The sequence below is a fragment of the Pipistrellus hanaki genome (assembly GCF_964339955.1).
Source record: "Pipistrellus hanaki genome assembly, chromosome: 1".
Taxonomy (NCBI): Eukaryota; Metazoa; Chordata; class Mammalia; order Chiroptera; family Vespertilionidae; genus Pipistrellus; species Pipistrellus hanaki.
In genome coordinates, this window is record NC_140503.1 from 118,216,448 (window position 1) to 118,230,801 (window position 14,354).

The 14,354-nt window shown below is 39.1% G+C and overlaps 1 protein-coding gene across 1 annotated transcript in view; it reads left to right on the plus strand.

Moving 5' to 3' along the window:
* Positions 1 to 14,354, plus strand: part of PTER (phosphotriesterase related) — a 63,606-nt gene that overhangs the window by 33,350 nt on the left and 15,902 nt on the right. The window contains exons 2-3 of the mRNA XM_084871349.1: positions 3,265 to 3,735; positions 5,019 to 5,284. Coding sequence (XP_084727475.1) covers positions 3,304 to 3,735; positions 5,019 to 5,284 — 698 coding nt within the window. The 5' untranslated portion in view covers positions 3,265 to 3,303. The remainder of the gene's footprint in view (positions 1 to 3,264; positions 3,736 to 5,018; positions 5,285 to 14,354) is intronic.

The window sequence follows — 14,354 nt, forward strand, 5'->3', positions numbered from 1 at the left end:
CACTCAGTGATGCTCCCTCCATGGCCATGTGTCCCTAGAAGCCACATGGGGACCCCACCACAATGGACTGCAGCTGGGAACACAGGCTGATCTAGCCACATGCTGGACTGGAATGTGCCAATATTAAATGGAGACTCAGGGCAGTAACTTCAGCCTTAGCTCTGCTGAAGACATAGCTGGACTTCTTCCATAGGACAGAGGGAGGGGGGCCTTGGAACTGAAAGGGTTTAATTCCATGAAAATAAATATCACTCATTCTCCCATGCGAGTCTTAGAATATTACTTGTGACATCACAAGAAGCCCCTTCCACCAGCCACAGGCGGGGACACAGAGAGCGCCCCACCAGTAACAAGTCTACATCCACTAGAAGTAGAGGGCTCTTCCCTTTAACCAGGCCGTAAGAATAATTGCAGCCTATCCTCATCTCTCTGCCTGCTCAGATTTCACATTTGAAGTACAGCAAAACTGTGACAAACGTGTTTATAGCTCCAGTTATCCCTTGCCCCACTACCTTCTGTGTGCGCTAATTCTGAACAAAGCAGCTTCCCATGGATTTTCCACAAAACCCAGAAGCCTGCTTGTTTTGGAGGTAGAGGGGACTGGAGGGGGCGGGGCGGGGGAGGATTCACTCCTGTCTTCCTGTCTGCACAGTTGTGTCCTGTAGCTCTGGTTACCCAGTACTGCTCTCCTTGTCTGGGAACTCTCATCTCTAAGGAGGAAGGCCACTAACAGCCTGGCCTGTGACCTGAGAGCGCCACTTCCAGGCTGGCTGTGGTGGGAAGACAGCTCCTTCTCTGCACAGTGACCCTGAGTTTATCTTGTCCCACTAAAATATGTAGTCCAGTTTAGAGCCTGGTGGCTATGGCTTGTTCTGTATACATCGTGTCTTACCATAGAGCAGCAGCTCATCCTGCCGAGAGCCTTTGGAGGAAATTCCCAGAAGAGATGACCTTTATTAAGGATTTTTTGTGTGTGTATGTGTGTGTGTGTGTGTGTGTGTGTGTGTGTGTTTCCCACGAAGACTCAGCTTGTGAGCTAAAACTTACCAACCTTGCTCTTTCAAATTTATATCAATTGAATGTGTAGTTTGGTATTCTTCTAGGAAAAGTGATGGTGTATCATCAATTTTTTTTCAGTGACCCTCTAGGAGCACATGTGTAAAAATGTCAGCCAAAAGGAAGGAAAGAGCAAATGAACTCTCATGGAAGATTGAATTGATTATTAATTGTACCGTGGTTTCATCAGCTGAAGAAACTAGCTATGCAGACGTTGCTCTCAGTAACGGGGAATAAGCAGTATTGGACAGTGAGTTCCTAGATGTCATCAATGAAAACTATGCCCTGGGAAGTGAGGGCAGCTGCATAGTAGTTCTCTAAACAGATACCACCCTCTTTCATCCTGATCACTCATATGGAATTTTTGGACTCCTGAGGCCCTCCTCCCTCTTTGTCCTCCTATTCCTTCTGGGCTTTCTTCATTCTTTATTTTGTAAATATAGACCTGTTTTGGCTACTTCCAGTTCCCTTGTCCTATGGAGATGTACCTGTTGCTGCTCCCTTGTGTTATGGAAATGTAACAGCACGTGGCTTTCTTGTGTTATGGAGATGTACCTTGTCCCCTTCTGTAGCCCTATGTTTTTCCATAGACCCCAGTTCTAAAAATTTCCTAAACCTGCCTATGTTCCCCTAAAATTCCTGTTTCATCACCATGAAAATTATTGAGATATTTGAAGCTTGTCTTGCTGAAGACCATTATCAACCAAAAACAAATGCCCATGCTAGCCCCAAGCTCTAAAGTTCTTTGCTAAATGGTCTCAATCAATAATTTACACATTGTGGGCCAAAATGTATCAAACACCTGGGATCCAGATAATTGCAGTGGCTTGATGTAATTGGACTTTATCTCAGTACTCCCTTTTTTCCAACTCTGACTTGTTTTCATCTTGCCTTACGTATGCATTCTGCCCATTACAAATTTGTCCTGTACCCATTGTTCCCCCAAATGATCTCCCCTCTAACCAAACGCTCCCTCTGTAAAGAAATAACTAGACATACATTTGAACTAGCAAAACAAAGGTACTATTTATCCAATGTGTGCTATGTGCTTTTACATGTCTTTCTGTCTATGGTATCTAATTTAATTCTTATGAAAGCCTATGAAATGTGCATTGTTATTCTGATTCACAGATGAGAAAACTGATGCTCAGAAAGTCAGAGAAGGTCCTTAGAAGCATGTAGGGGGAAGTGATTTCAGAATGTCTTCTAAAAGAACCATGTGAGAGCTTCCAGAAGCGCTTTCCCCGGTTCCCAGTCAGTTTTCTCAATGTCCTGAGGGGAGGGAACACTGGGTTTGCTCTTGGCTACCGCTTTCAGTAGCGCCTGCTCCTTTCCGAGTGAAATCCCTTCATTTGGGAAAGGTGCTTTCCAATGGAAGTGCTGTGGTTGCGGTTCTTGCTGTTAGTGACAGAAACTTGGTGAAAACTTAACTTGTGTTACAGACTAAAGAAAACAGAGGATAAGTGAAGAGGTATTTACTCTTTCTAGAAGAGTGTTTCTGTGTGTGTTTCTGTGTGCCGTATATAAAATAAAACATCAGGAGCAAAGAGGTTTGTTTGTTTTTGTTTTTTCGTTGTGAAACCTAGGTGTCCCATTTCCTCCCCCCACCCCACCCAAATTGGCGTTTGGGGAATAATCTTCAAAATCATCAAGATCAGATATTTTGTCTTATTCCTCTTTCTAGCTTCAATTTCTGGCCCATGATGAACCTTCAACAAAAGTTTGTTCCCTTGGACAGTAAATGAATAATGGAACCAACAGGAGCCCCAGTATATTTAGTTTAGCTGGAAAGTGACAAATGAAATAATTCTGATGCATGATGGCTGGTTTTGATATGTTATTGATTATAAAGGTTTTTAAATGGAGATTATTGTTGCATTATCCAGGGAAGCATAGCTATGACTAATGAGATAAAATTAAGCAAAAGAAAAATATGAATTGAATATCCAGAAATGTTTCCTGTAGATGAGGCTGGGATTTAATCAGGCAGAGGAGTCCCAGTGGAAGTGGCCGGGACATTTACCACCACGTGTGTCACTGAGCTGCAGCGAGCTCCCACAGCCTGCGGCAGGATGATAAGTGAGACCGTATTTCTAGTTTCACTGATTCTTTCTTACACGAGTTGTACATTCACAGCCTCCCGTCCCCTAGGGAAAGAATTTATGTGTGTGTTAAATTTTCTGATTATAGTTTCCTTTTTCCCCCCAGAAAATACTCATTTTAGAGCATTTCCGGGTACCCTCAGAAATGTCTTCTTTAAGTGGCAAAGTCCAAACTGTGTTGGGACTCCTGGAGCCAAGCCAACTGGGCCGCACCCTGACCCACGAGCATTTGACAATGACCTTTGACTGCTGTTACTACCCACCACCTGCACCTCACGAAGCTATCTCTAAGGAACCTATTGTGATGAAAAATTTGTTTTGGATTCGCAAAAACCCGTACTCCCATAAAGAGAATCTTCAGTTGAATCAGGAGACAGAAGCCATCAAAGAAGAACTGTTGTATTTTAAAGCCAGCGGCGGAGGGGCCGTGGTGGAGAACACCACCACGGGGATTTGCAGGGACGTGCAGACTTTGAAGTGGCTCGCAGAGGAGACTGGTGTCCACATCGTAGCAGGCGCTGGGTTTTATGTGGATGCGACTCACTCTTCAGAGACCAGAGCCATGTCGGTGGAGCAGGTAGGAAGCCCTAAGTTCTTAGACAGTATTTGCATCGACATTCCGAATAGCCAGAATTAAGATGCTGGATTATCTCCACATGCAATCTACATTTGGAAATGTCATTGGCTCACAGGTAGCTGAGCATTCTACAGAAATTTGCTAGATAGCAAGGACATCTTCCAAGTGAGACCCAAATAAGAAACATTTCACTCCATAAAGAAAAGGTATTGAGGAAGGAGATCTTAATGTACAGGTCACTGGGAAACCCAACATGCTAATACTTAGATCCGTGTACACTGTTCCACTGCTCAGTGGTGGCGTCCGATCTGTTTGTAAACCTCAGTTTTTCATGATAAGTGTCAGTTATGCAACCTCAATTTTGTTGCTGGGTTTTATAATAACCAGTCATAAAAATTCACTGTAGGGTGAAAGTTGGCAGGAGAGACTTGGCACATTTGTGAATATTTCCTTCTTTTATACAATAGGAGGGATGGAAGAAAATCCATTCCCCTGTTGTTTTCATAAGCTCTTAGCAAGAATGGGTGGAACAAAAAGAACATATAATCAGCAAAACTTTGGAGCATGTGTATATGCTATCTTTCTAGACATCCATGTATTATATATATATTTATCTATATCTCCCATTGCCTGCTTAATAGGCTTACCATGTCAGTTGCAATATTTACAAAGCCTCAGTTAATCTTTAAAATACTTTGTATTTCAGATCTTTATCTGCATTACTTTCCAATCAAGCCTTTTCCTTTTTATATACAATATTTACATTATTTGAGGACTATCATAAAGTACTATTACACCGGCTTCCAACTAGTCTTAGCAGTAACTGTAGATCTGACCCCCCCCCAAAAAAAATTTAATATCAGTATTATGTGCTGTGAATTTTCTATAGGGTATAGGGTAAAAGAATGCATAAATAAGGGGGAATTAAAGAATTGACATAGTTGATGTAGATAAAAAGTGTAGTCTTTTTATGTCTACTGTTTCTCTGGTTAAATATTGATTTTTTTTTTCTAATCTGAATATACTTTCATTCAGTCATATTTTCCCCCATAGCTCCTAAAGCTATACATTTCTGGCTACATAGTCACAGTAAGATATTATTGAATCTTTTATGTAGAATTACTTGTTGAATTTGGCCAGCAAAATGCCTACTATTAATTGAATGAATGATGAGTACATTTTTGAAGAATGAATAACTAAATAAATTTATTAACATACTGTGTCAATACTCTGTTGAGAAGTTTCACAATCTAAAAAGTATCTTCTTTCCCACCCTTCCTTAGCTTACTGATGTCCTCATTAATGAAATTCTCCATGGAGCAGATGGCACCAGCATCAAGTGTGGCGTTATTGGAGAAATTGGTTGCTCCTGGCCTCTGACTGAGAGCGAAAGGAAGGTACTTCACGCAACTGCTCATGCCCAGGCCCAGCTTGGCTGTCCTGTTATCATTCATCCTGGAAAGAATCCAAATGCACCCTTTCAGATTATCCGAATATTACAAGAAGTGGGTATGGACATCTCCAAAACAGTTATGTCGCATCTTGATAGGTAAGCAAATTATGTACAAACTGCAGGTCCAATGCACGAAATTTGTGCAAGGGTCTCAGCCCTCACAGCCCTGGCTGGCTTAACAGCCCTCACAGCCTCTCGCAGCCCTGGCCTGCCCTCATAGCTCAGCTTTGTCCAGAAAGTCGTCTGGAATATTGTCCAGACAGTCATTTGGCTGTGTGGTCTAATTAGCGTATTAGCTCTTTATTATATAGGATTAGTGCAAGCCTCCAGAGGATTATGGATGATTAGATGTGTAGGGGACAGCAAAGTAGCTGACTATATAAGCAGATGTTGGCTGGAGTTAATCTTATGAATAAGCCTAACAATGTTGCAAAGGCTACACATTAGCCTTTAGATTGGATTGATTAAGGAATTGACACAATATAAGTGTATTAATACATTACAGTTACTTCTAAATTGGGTACATCTTGGGTATGAGGATGTGTTTTTCATTATTTCTGGAAAGCCTCAGCCCTTATCTCTTCAAATATTGCTTCATCCATATTTTCTTTATATTTGCATCATAAACTCCAACTTGATATATGTAGAATCTAATTACCTGTCCTCTATGTCTCTTAACATCTTCTCCATATTTCCACTTATTTTCATCTTTGAACTGTAATTTCTTCAATTCTATCTTTCTATTTATACTTCTCTCTCCAGTGAAAGTGAGCTGTTGTTTAGACTATCTATTTGCTTTATAATAATAAAAACTGTAGTTTTTTTTTTATTTCTTTTCAAATCTGCTTGGTTAATTTTGACACATGTTTTCCCCTTCAATATGTTTTCAACTCAAGTGTTAAAAAAATATTATGCATACAATGTTTACCTTATAATTAATAAACCTAATTTCTATTTTCTTTTTTACTCTAACTTTTTTGTTTGTTAATTTTTTTTGGCTCTTGTTCATGTGAGCTTAGTTCCTTATATTTAAAAATGTTTTGTGGTTTGTTTCTTATAGGTAGTTAGGGGGCACTATTAACCTAGTATATTTTACTTATTTTTTTTCATTCTTTATTGTTTAAAGTATTACATATAGAATTGCATATGTCTCCTTTTTCTCCATTGACCTCTCCCCTGCTACCCTTACCCCCAGCATATGCCTTCACCCCCATAGTGTCTATGTCCATTGGTTATGCTTATATGCATGCATACAAGTCCTTTGATTGATCTCTTACCTCCCCCTTCTTCCCTCTGAAGTTTGAGGTCTGTTCAATGCTTCTCTGCCTCTGGATCTATTTTTGTTCATCAGTTTATGTTGTTCATTATATTCCACAAGTGAGTGAGATCATGTGTTAAGTATCTTTCTTTGATTTATTTCACTTAGCATAATGCTCTCCAGGCCCATCCATGCTGTTGCAAATGGTTAGAGTTTTTTCCTTTTTATATCAGTGTAGTATTCCATTGTGTAGATGTACCACTGTCTTTTAACCCACTCATCTAATGGGCACTTAGGCTGTTTCCAAATCTTAGCTATAGTGAATTGAGCTGCTATTAACATAGGGGTGCATATATCCTTTCTGGTTGGTGTTTCTGGTTTCTTGGGAGATATTCCTAGAAGTGGGATTACTGGGTCAAACTTTAAACTAAATTTTTAAAAAATTGTATAACTTGTGGTAAAGTACATATAACATAAAGATTAGCATCTTAAACATTTTAAAATGTTTTTATTGATTTTAGAGAGAGAGGGAAAGGGAGAAATAGAAACCTCAATGAGAGAGAAACATCAACATGGATCCACTGCCTCTGGCACGCCCTCTGCTGGGGATAGAGCCTGCAACCCGGGCATGTGCCCTGACCAGAAAGGGAACCAGTGACTTCTTTAAGCATGGAGCAACACTCAACCACTGAGCCACAGCAGCCAGGTGCCATCTTAAACATTTTGAAGCATGAATTTCAGTAATGTTAAGTACATTCACATTATTATGCAACCAATCTCCAGAATTCTTTTTATCTTGCAAACTGAAACTAAGTCCCCACTCCCTCTATTCCAGGTCCCTGGCAACCACCTGTCTCTTTATGAATTTGACTGCTCTAGGTACCTGGTACCAGTACAGTAGAATAATACGGTATTTGTCTTTTTGTGACTTTAAAAACTAAACTTCTGATTTGAAGGGTTTAGAACCACACAGGTGCTATGAATTCTGGTCCCTAGATTCAGTGAGTGCAGGCTTGTGGTTATATATTCTCAGAGGAGACTTTTTCTCAGCCTGCCTCCCTTTCACCAGAAGACAAGGCTAAAAGACATACTCTCCAAAGACTCCCTCTGTGGGCCAGTTTTTAACGCATCCATCCACATGGGTGTTTATTTGGATGAGAGGAATGCTGCCTGTATGTGCTGCCTGAGGCTGCCTCCAGCTTGTCTCCTGCCCCTTCCGGCCCTGGCTCTCTATCATGGGCCCATTAGGGTCCCCCTGGATGATGAGAGTTTTGGGTTCCCCTTACTGTTCATTTTTCTGCTCTCTTATTTCTGCACCCCGAGCAAGTCCTTTATTTTCCCACCATCTGAACCAAGCATTTAAAAATATTACAGTGGGGAGGGGAGGAAGATCTGGGGGAGATAATAGATCAACCGAAGGACTTGTGTACATGCATATAAGTACAACCAATGGACATAAAACTCTGGGGAGGGAGGGGGGCAAAAAAAATCAATAAAATATATTTAAAAAAATAAAAATAAAAATATGTTTTTCCTCCCTTTCATTGTATTCAGTATTTTACTTGTACTATCCTGGAAGGTTTTCTGTGAATGTTTAGTCTGCCAGACTGCCTGAAACTGCTTCACAGTGATTATTATGGAAGAAGCTTTCTAGCGCTGTTTATAGTTAGACTTATAGGTAAGTTAGAAAATTATGCTTGACACTAATAGAAAGTAAGGTTCCATTGGAAATTGTGAAACAATCTTAACTCCTAGCATAGTAGAACTTCCTTGTTCATAGAATCAAACCATTTATCTACCGCTGCTCTGTGTCACTGAGCCCCAATCCACACTGGTTTTTACAACCCATAGTTCTTACCGCCCTTACGGGCTCATAAAAATCAATATAAAAACATTATATATGTATACTCTGTTCACTAAATCAAAGAGCATTTATACATATACATATATGTATATGCACATTTATATGTATTTTCTTTTAAACAATAAAGCTACACTGGCTGCCATTTCAATGCCTCCCTCCAGAATGGCTCAGGATGGGATGGAGAAATTGATCTGAAATCAGACAAATTCTGAACATCCTAGAAAGTCCTGAGGCCATTTCTAGAACAGCCACCCCTTCTGTGTTTATATTAGGGAATTTTTGGGTTCCAGTGACTGCCAATATATATATATATATATATATATATATATATATATATATATATATATATATATATATATATATATACACACACACACATTTCAGTGGAGAGGCAACCAGGGGAAATGGCTTTAGAAAAAGTGCATTTGAGAGAACAAATTGAATAAAGTAACAGAAAAAAATAATAATCGAGGCAGATGCAGGCACCTTTAGCTCTTTGATGTGACTATTCCCAGCAAGACCGTGGCCAAGCTGAGGTCTGACTAGGTCAGCCTTTCACAGACTCTCTGAGGTCTGCTGGGCAGCACACACAAACTGATCTTCACTGAAAGGGCAAGGGCGTGTATAATGGGGACAAGCCACAAAAGGGCATGTATTGCATGCAACAAAATGCACAGACAATGCACAAAAAGAAAAGCATCCTGAAAACAAGGCCTCCAGGGAGAAAAAGAAACAAAACACACACCCAGAAAATCATTTTGTGTCTCCCACCATGTCTTCTCAGGCATAAAGGAGAAGGTTCGAAACCCACAGGCTGTTGTGATTGCGACATAACAAGTCCAGGCGCTGGCTAGCCCTGTGGCCCCTTTAGAACACTGGGCTTTCCAGGGGGACTTTCAGCTTTGACTGCCTGTAAAATCGTTCATTTATCCCCTTCTAGGTAGGATTTCTGACATTTAAAAATACGCAACAAAATATTCCAGGATGCCCACATCACATTGAAGCAATTAAATGTTTTTGAAAATATATACATCTTCACTAGCATTCACACATAAGGCATTTCACCTTAGAATACATTCAAGCCTGCGCACGCTCATGAGCACACACACACACACACACCAGCAGCAACAACAGACTGTAAGCCTGGCCAAAAGGAGCTTTTGGGACCTTTAGAGGGAAGAGTTAATGAATGGCCATCAGTTTAGGACACCTCTGAACCACATTGTGGTCATGTGACTGTCTGTGACCTGCTTAAGGTCATTTACCTGGAGATAACAGCCTGACAAGATAAATCTGCTTCTGAGCCTGGGCCCTCCCCTAACCATCTGTTCTCTTTAAGAAATATGGGCCTCTGGCAGTGCCCGTGGACGGCTGTGAATGGAACCCTGGGGATGCTCAGAGGGGGCTGCCCTCGACATTCACCGCCACCCAAAGTCAACATTTATTGGGAAATAACACCCGCATTTCTATTCCGGTTTGGGCTTTTCGTCCACAAAAACTTTATGCCTTTTAATCATTCATTATAATTCTACTACCTGTTAAAACTTGAGTCAGATTTCCAGGGGGCATGTAATCACAGCACTGCCTCTGTCCCTGGTCTAACAGGCTATATGTGACCAAGGAAGACACCCCACAGAGAGTCTTTTTGTGATTCATCTCCGAGGAAGTTTTATCCTTAATGTGCTAGAGAGTAGCTGTAGGTATTTTTATCTCAACATAGTTCTTTCACTACTCAGAAAAGTTGGGTAAAGCAACATGACTAGAAGGTATTTGGGTACTATTTACCAATTACATATCTTTCTTTCTTTTTTTTTTCTTTATTGATTAAGGTGTTACATATGTGTCCTTTTTTCCACCTTGCTCCCTCACCCTCCCACTCATGCCCTCACCCCCCTGGTGTCTGTGTCCATTCGTCAGGTTTATACGCATGCATACAAATCCTTTGGTTGATCTCTCCCCATTCCCCACCTTCCCCTACCTTCCCTCTGAGGTTTGACTGTCTGATCAATGCTTCTCGGTCTTTGGATCTGTTTTTGTTCATCAGTTTATGTTGTTCATTATATTCCACAAATGAGTGAGACCATGTGATATTTATCTTTCTCTGACTGGCTTATTTTGCTTAGCATAATGCTCTCCAGTTCCATCCATGCTGTAGCAAATGGTAAGAATTCCTTCTTTTTTATAGTAGCATGATATTCTATTGTGTAGGTGTGCCACAGTTTTTTAATCCACTCATCTGCTGATAGGCACTTAGGCTGTTTCCAAATCTCAGCTATTGTGAATTGTATTGCTATGAACATAGGGGTGCATGTATCATTTTGAGCTCAGTGGAAGGCACCAAATAGGTGGTATGCCTCACTCTTTTTTCTACTAGGTTCCCTATTTAACAAACCAAAGGGTCTTGATGGAAACCCAGGGCCTAGATTTTGAGGAGGAACACAATGATAATTAAGTTCAGGAAAATACCACATCTTCTGTCTTTGAAAATTACTCTCTGTGGAAGGTTGAAGAATTTGACCCAAAGGTTTCTGACAGAGGCGCAGGGAAGACAGACCATGGGCTAACAACACATTTTATTTTCTTTAACCCTAATTATCTATGAAAATCTATCCAGCACTTTCAAAAATAAAACTTTGAAACATTTTTCTATGCTCTTAATTAGATGGAATAGAATATTCCTTCTTCCTTCCTTCCTTTCTTCTTCCTTCCTTCCTTCCTTCCTTCCTTCCTTCCTTCCTTCCTTCCTTCCTTCTTTCCTTCCTTTCCTCCTTCCTTCCCTCCTCTCTCCTTCCTTCTTTCCTTCCTTCTTCTCACAAATATTCATTGAATTCCTAATTACCATAAACTACGGTAGACACTGGGAAGTAGCAGGGAGCAAGACCCATTCTCTGCCTTCAAATTTTTTTATTTAATTATGGTGATGGTGACTATTAATCTCAGGTTATCTTTGAAAAGCCACAAAAAAAATCCCTGAAACTGTACACTTTTAATTTTTATGAATACTAGTGAAATAATATTATTCAAAAACAAATATTTGACAAACTTGAGCAAAACATCTTTATACTGTATATCTAAATAGTATGGTAGCACTTACAAAACACATAATAAGAATGTTATGCACATGAAATTAATGGTATAAAGATTTAGAATCCTGTGTGAACAGTGCTGTATTAACAATTTATTATTAGGATTGCATATATGTGTGCATTATATGCACAGTAATAGTATGCAGTGAAGGAAGTGAGTGTGCATTGTATAGTTTACACATTGTACATATTAAGTACAGTAAAGACAGCTTATATACTCATATTCGTTCAGATCTAACCACAGAATGAGAAATTAACTCAGGCAATAATGCAGAGAGAAAGAAACCTGAAAAGCAAATGAATTTTTTTCAAAGAAAATATTTACTAATACCACTTGTCCTTTCCCATTTACCAATGTCCACTGGCATTTCATCTGCTATTACTATGGCAGACAATAGGAAAATATAAAAAACTTGTATATGTACTTGGGTATGATATGACTAAATCTCACATAAAAACCTACACTGGTTTGTAGAGTACTCACTGATATAGAAACACACATCTTGAATACATTTCAGATTGAAATCATGTGATGACATTGGCAGCAGCTAAGCTTTCGTTAATACAATGTCTAATCTATGTCTGCATGGGACAATGAGAAATAGGGGGTGCTGGGGTCATGATGGACATTTCTAGTTCTGACATCAGAACTTATTTGCTGTGTAACCTTGAGGTCACTTAATCCTCCTACTATCTTGCTCCTGTATCAAAAGGGGTTAAGAAAAATTATTTTCAACCTTTTAAGTATGCAAATTTCCCTTATTTGTTTATTGTTTATCTTGGTCTTCCTTTCAAGACAAGACCTATTTAAAAAGAAAATCCAGAGAAATGTTTGAGAAATGTAAATGTAGCAACACTTTGCAATGAAAATAAAAGTGCCAAATAAAATGCAATGAACTTATGCTTGTAATTGATATTTGTTGAACATCTCAAATTGCACTCTTTAAGAGAGACATTTGGGCAGAGCAGTCCACTGTCAGGGCCAACACATGCACTGGTCATGCTTTCTCTTCAGTGCATTATACCCATCAAACTCTTCCCTAGTAATTTCTTTTCTCCTAAAGCAGTTTTTTACAACTCTGACACCATTCCCATGAAATGTGACATTTTAACAAATAGGATTGCCATGTCTATGAGATTTATCTTCACTTTCCTCAATAGCATCATTCCTTGAACTGTGTATCGTCTTATATAAAAAACGCAGCCTTTTTTGTGCTTTGTGGCAGCTGGAAAGTTCATGTGGTTAAAAGCTCTTTCTAGGGTGCATAACCCACAAAATGTATTTTAAAATAAACTTTTAATTACATTTCACAACTCAGAGACAATTTATAGTTTTAGTCTAATCCAGACACGGGTTTCTCTCCCATCTGTCCCTTTTGCTTAAGCCTGCAATTAAGTCATAATATTGAAAGTGTGACATCATTCCTTCCTATGATGCCATTAAACATCACTGTTTAGTAGAGACCCAATAGTCAGAGAAATGAATAGTGTGAGGGAAACATGCTTGTTCAAATACAGGTAAAGGGAAATAAATACATGGCAATCTGAATTATTTTCCATTGTTTTTCAAGAAGTACACTGAACTTCTTGAAGGATGGAACTGTGTGTTATTTGTCTTTGTTTCCCTAGCTCATGTCTCATAGTAAGTAGATGATCAACAATTTCTTACTAGATGGATGCTTCTTTTTTTATGTACTTTAACTCTGATAAGTTCTTCCTTATCTTCAAGAATAACAAGTTTGTGCTTTCTGTTTGATTTGCCTGTCAACAGTTTTCTTCTATTATTGTCCATCCCTCACCCAACACCTCAACCCCACCAACTTTTATCTGAATAGTCTTCTTCAAAACTCAACTCAAATGAGTTACTCCTTTAATTATTTTTATAATACTTTGTATTTATTTGCATAATAAAAAGCTTTCAACACATTTAATTGCAATTAGTTTAAATATCTATCTCTTTTCTTAGACTTTAAGTTCCTTAAGATAGTGGCACACATTTCTTATTCATATCTGTAGTTCAGAGGCTAGCACAGGTAGGTGACAGTACAATCAGATATTTGGTGAAATAATTCATGAAGGTATGCCTGGAAGTATGAAATAAAGTAATGTATTAGAAAGTTCTTTGAAACTGTAAAGCCCAAGACAAACATTAGGCATTATTACCATCTTACTCACATTCATGAATCACTTCCTTTCCTCTGCTCCTTAGTTCTTTGTGTCTAGATAGACCACAGCCCTGGTCTGGATTATCACTTCACACAGACTTCCTGGCTCCCACTCAGAGTGCATTTGACATTAAACTAAACCCCTCAGCACCTGGATAAGATCTAGACTATAAAGAGGTAATAAAAAGAGAATCAACTGCCCTACCTTTTAGTCAACTTTATTTTTTAAAGTATATTTTTACTGATTTCAGAGAAGAGAGAGGGAGAGAGAGATAGAAACATCAACCATAAGAGAGAATCATTGATTAGCTGCCTCCTGCTACCCTCCTCACACACACGCACTCACACCACTCAACCACTGAGCCACAACTGGCCAGGTAGCTTTAAAACTCTAATAAATTATAACCATATTCTGGAAACAAAGATAAACCCATCACTTTAGATACTATTTTCTTAGTTCACGGCCATTTATTTATCATAAACTTATGCCTGTTCCTTATATAAGCAGAATTAGCTTATTAGTTGAAGAGCAAAAGTATAAAAGATTCAACAGAAGAAATAATATAATATGAATGACAATAAAGATTTGACAAAAATCTCATCTTCCTCCTGGAAAATTCCAGGATATTGTACAAATGACATTGCAATCACATCATGCACCTTGGAGAAGGGCAAGAGGTGAAAAATACCTTAAAGACTGGGGAAGATTGAAATAAGAAAGGATATAATTATTCATGGGTAGAGAATATGGAATGAGCAGAAACTGGCTGAGGTTGACACCAGCACTTATGTA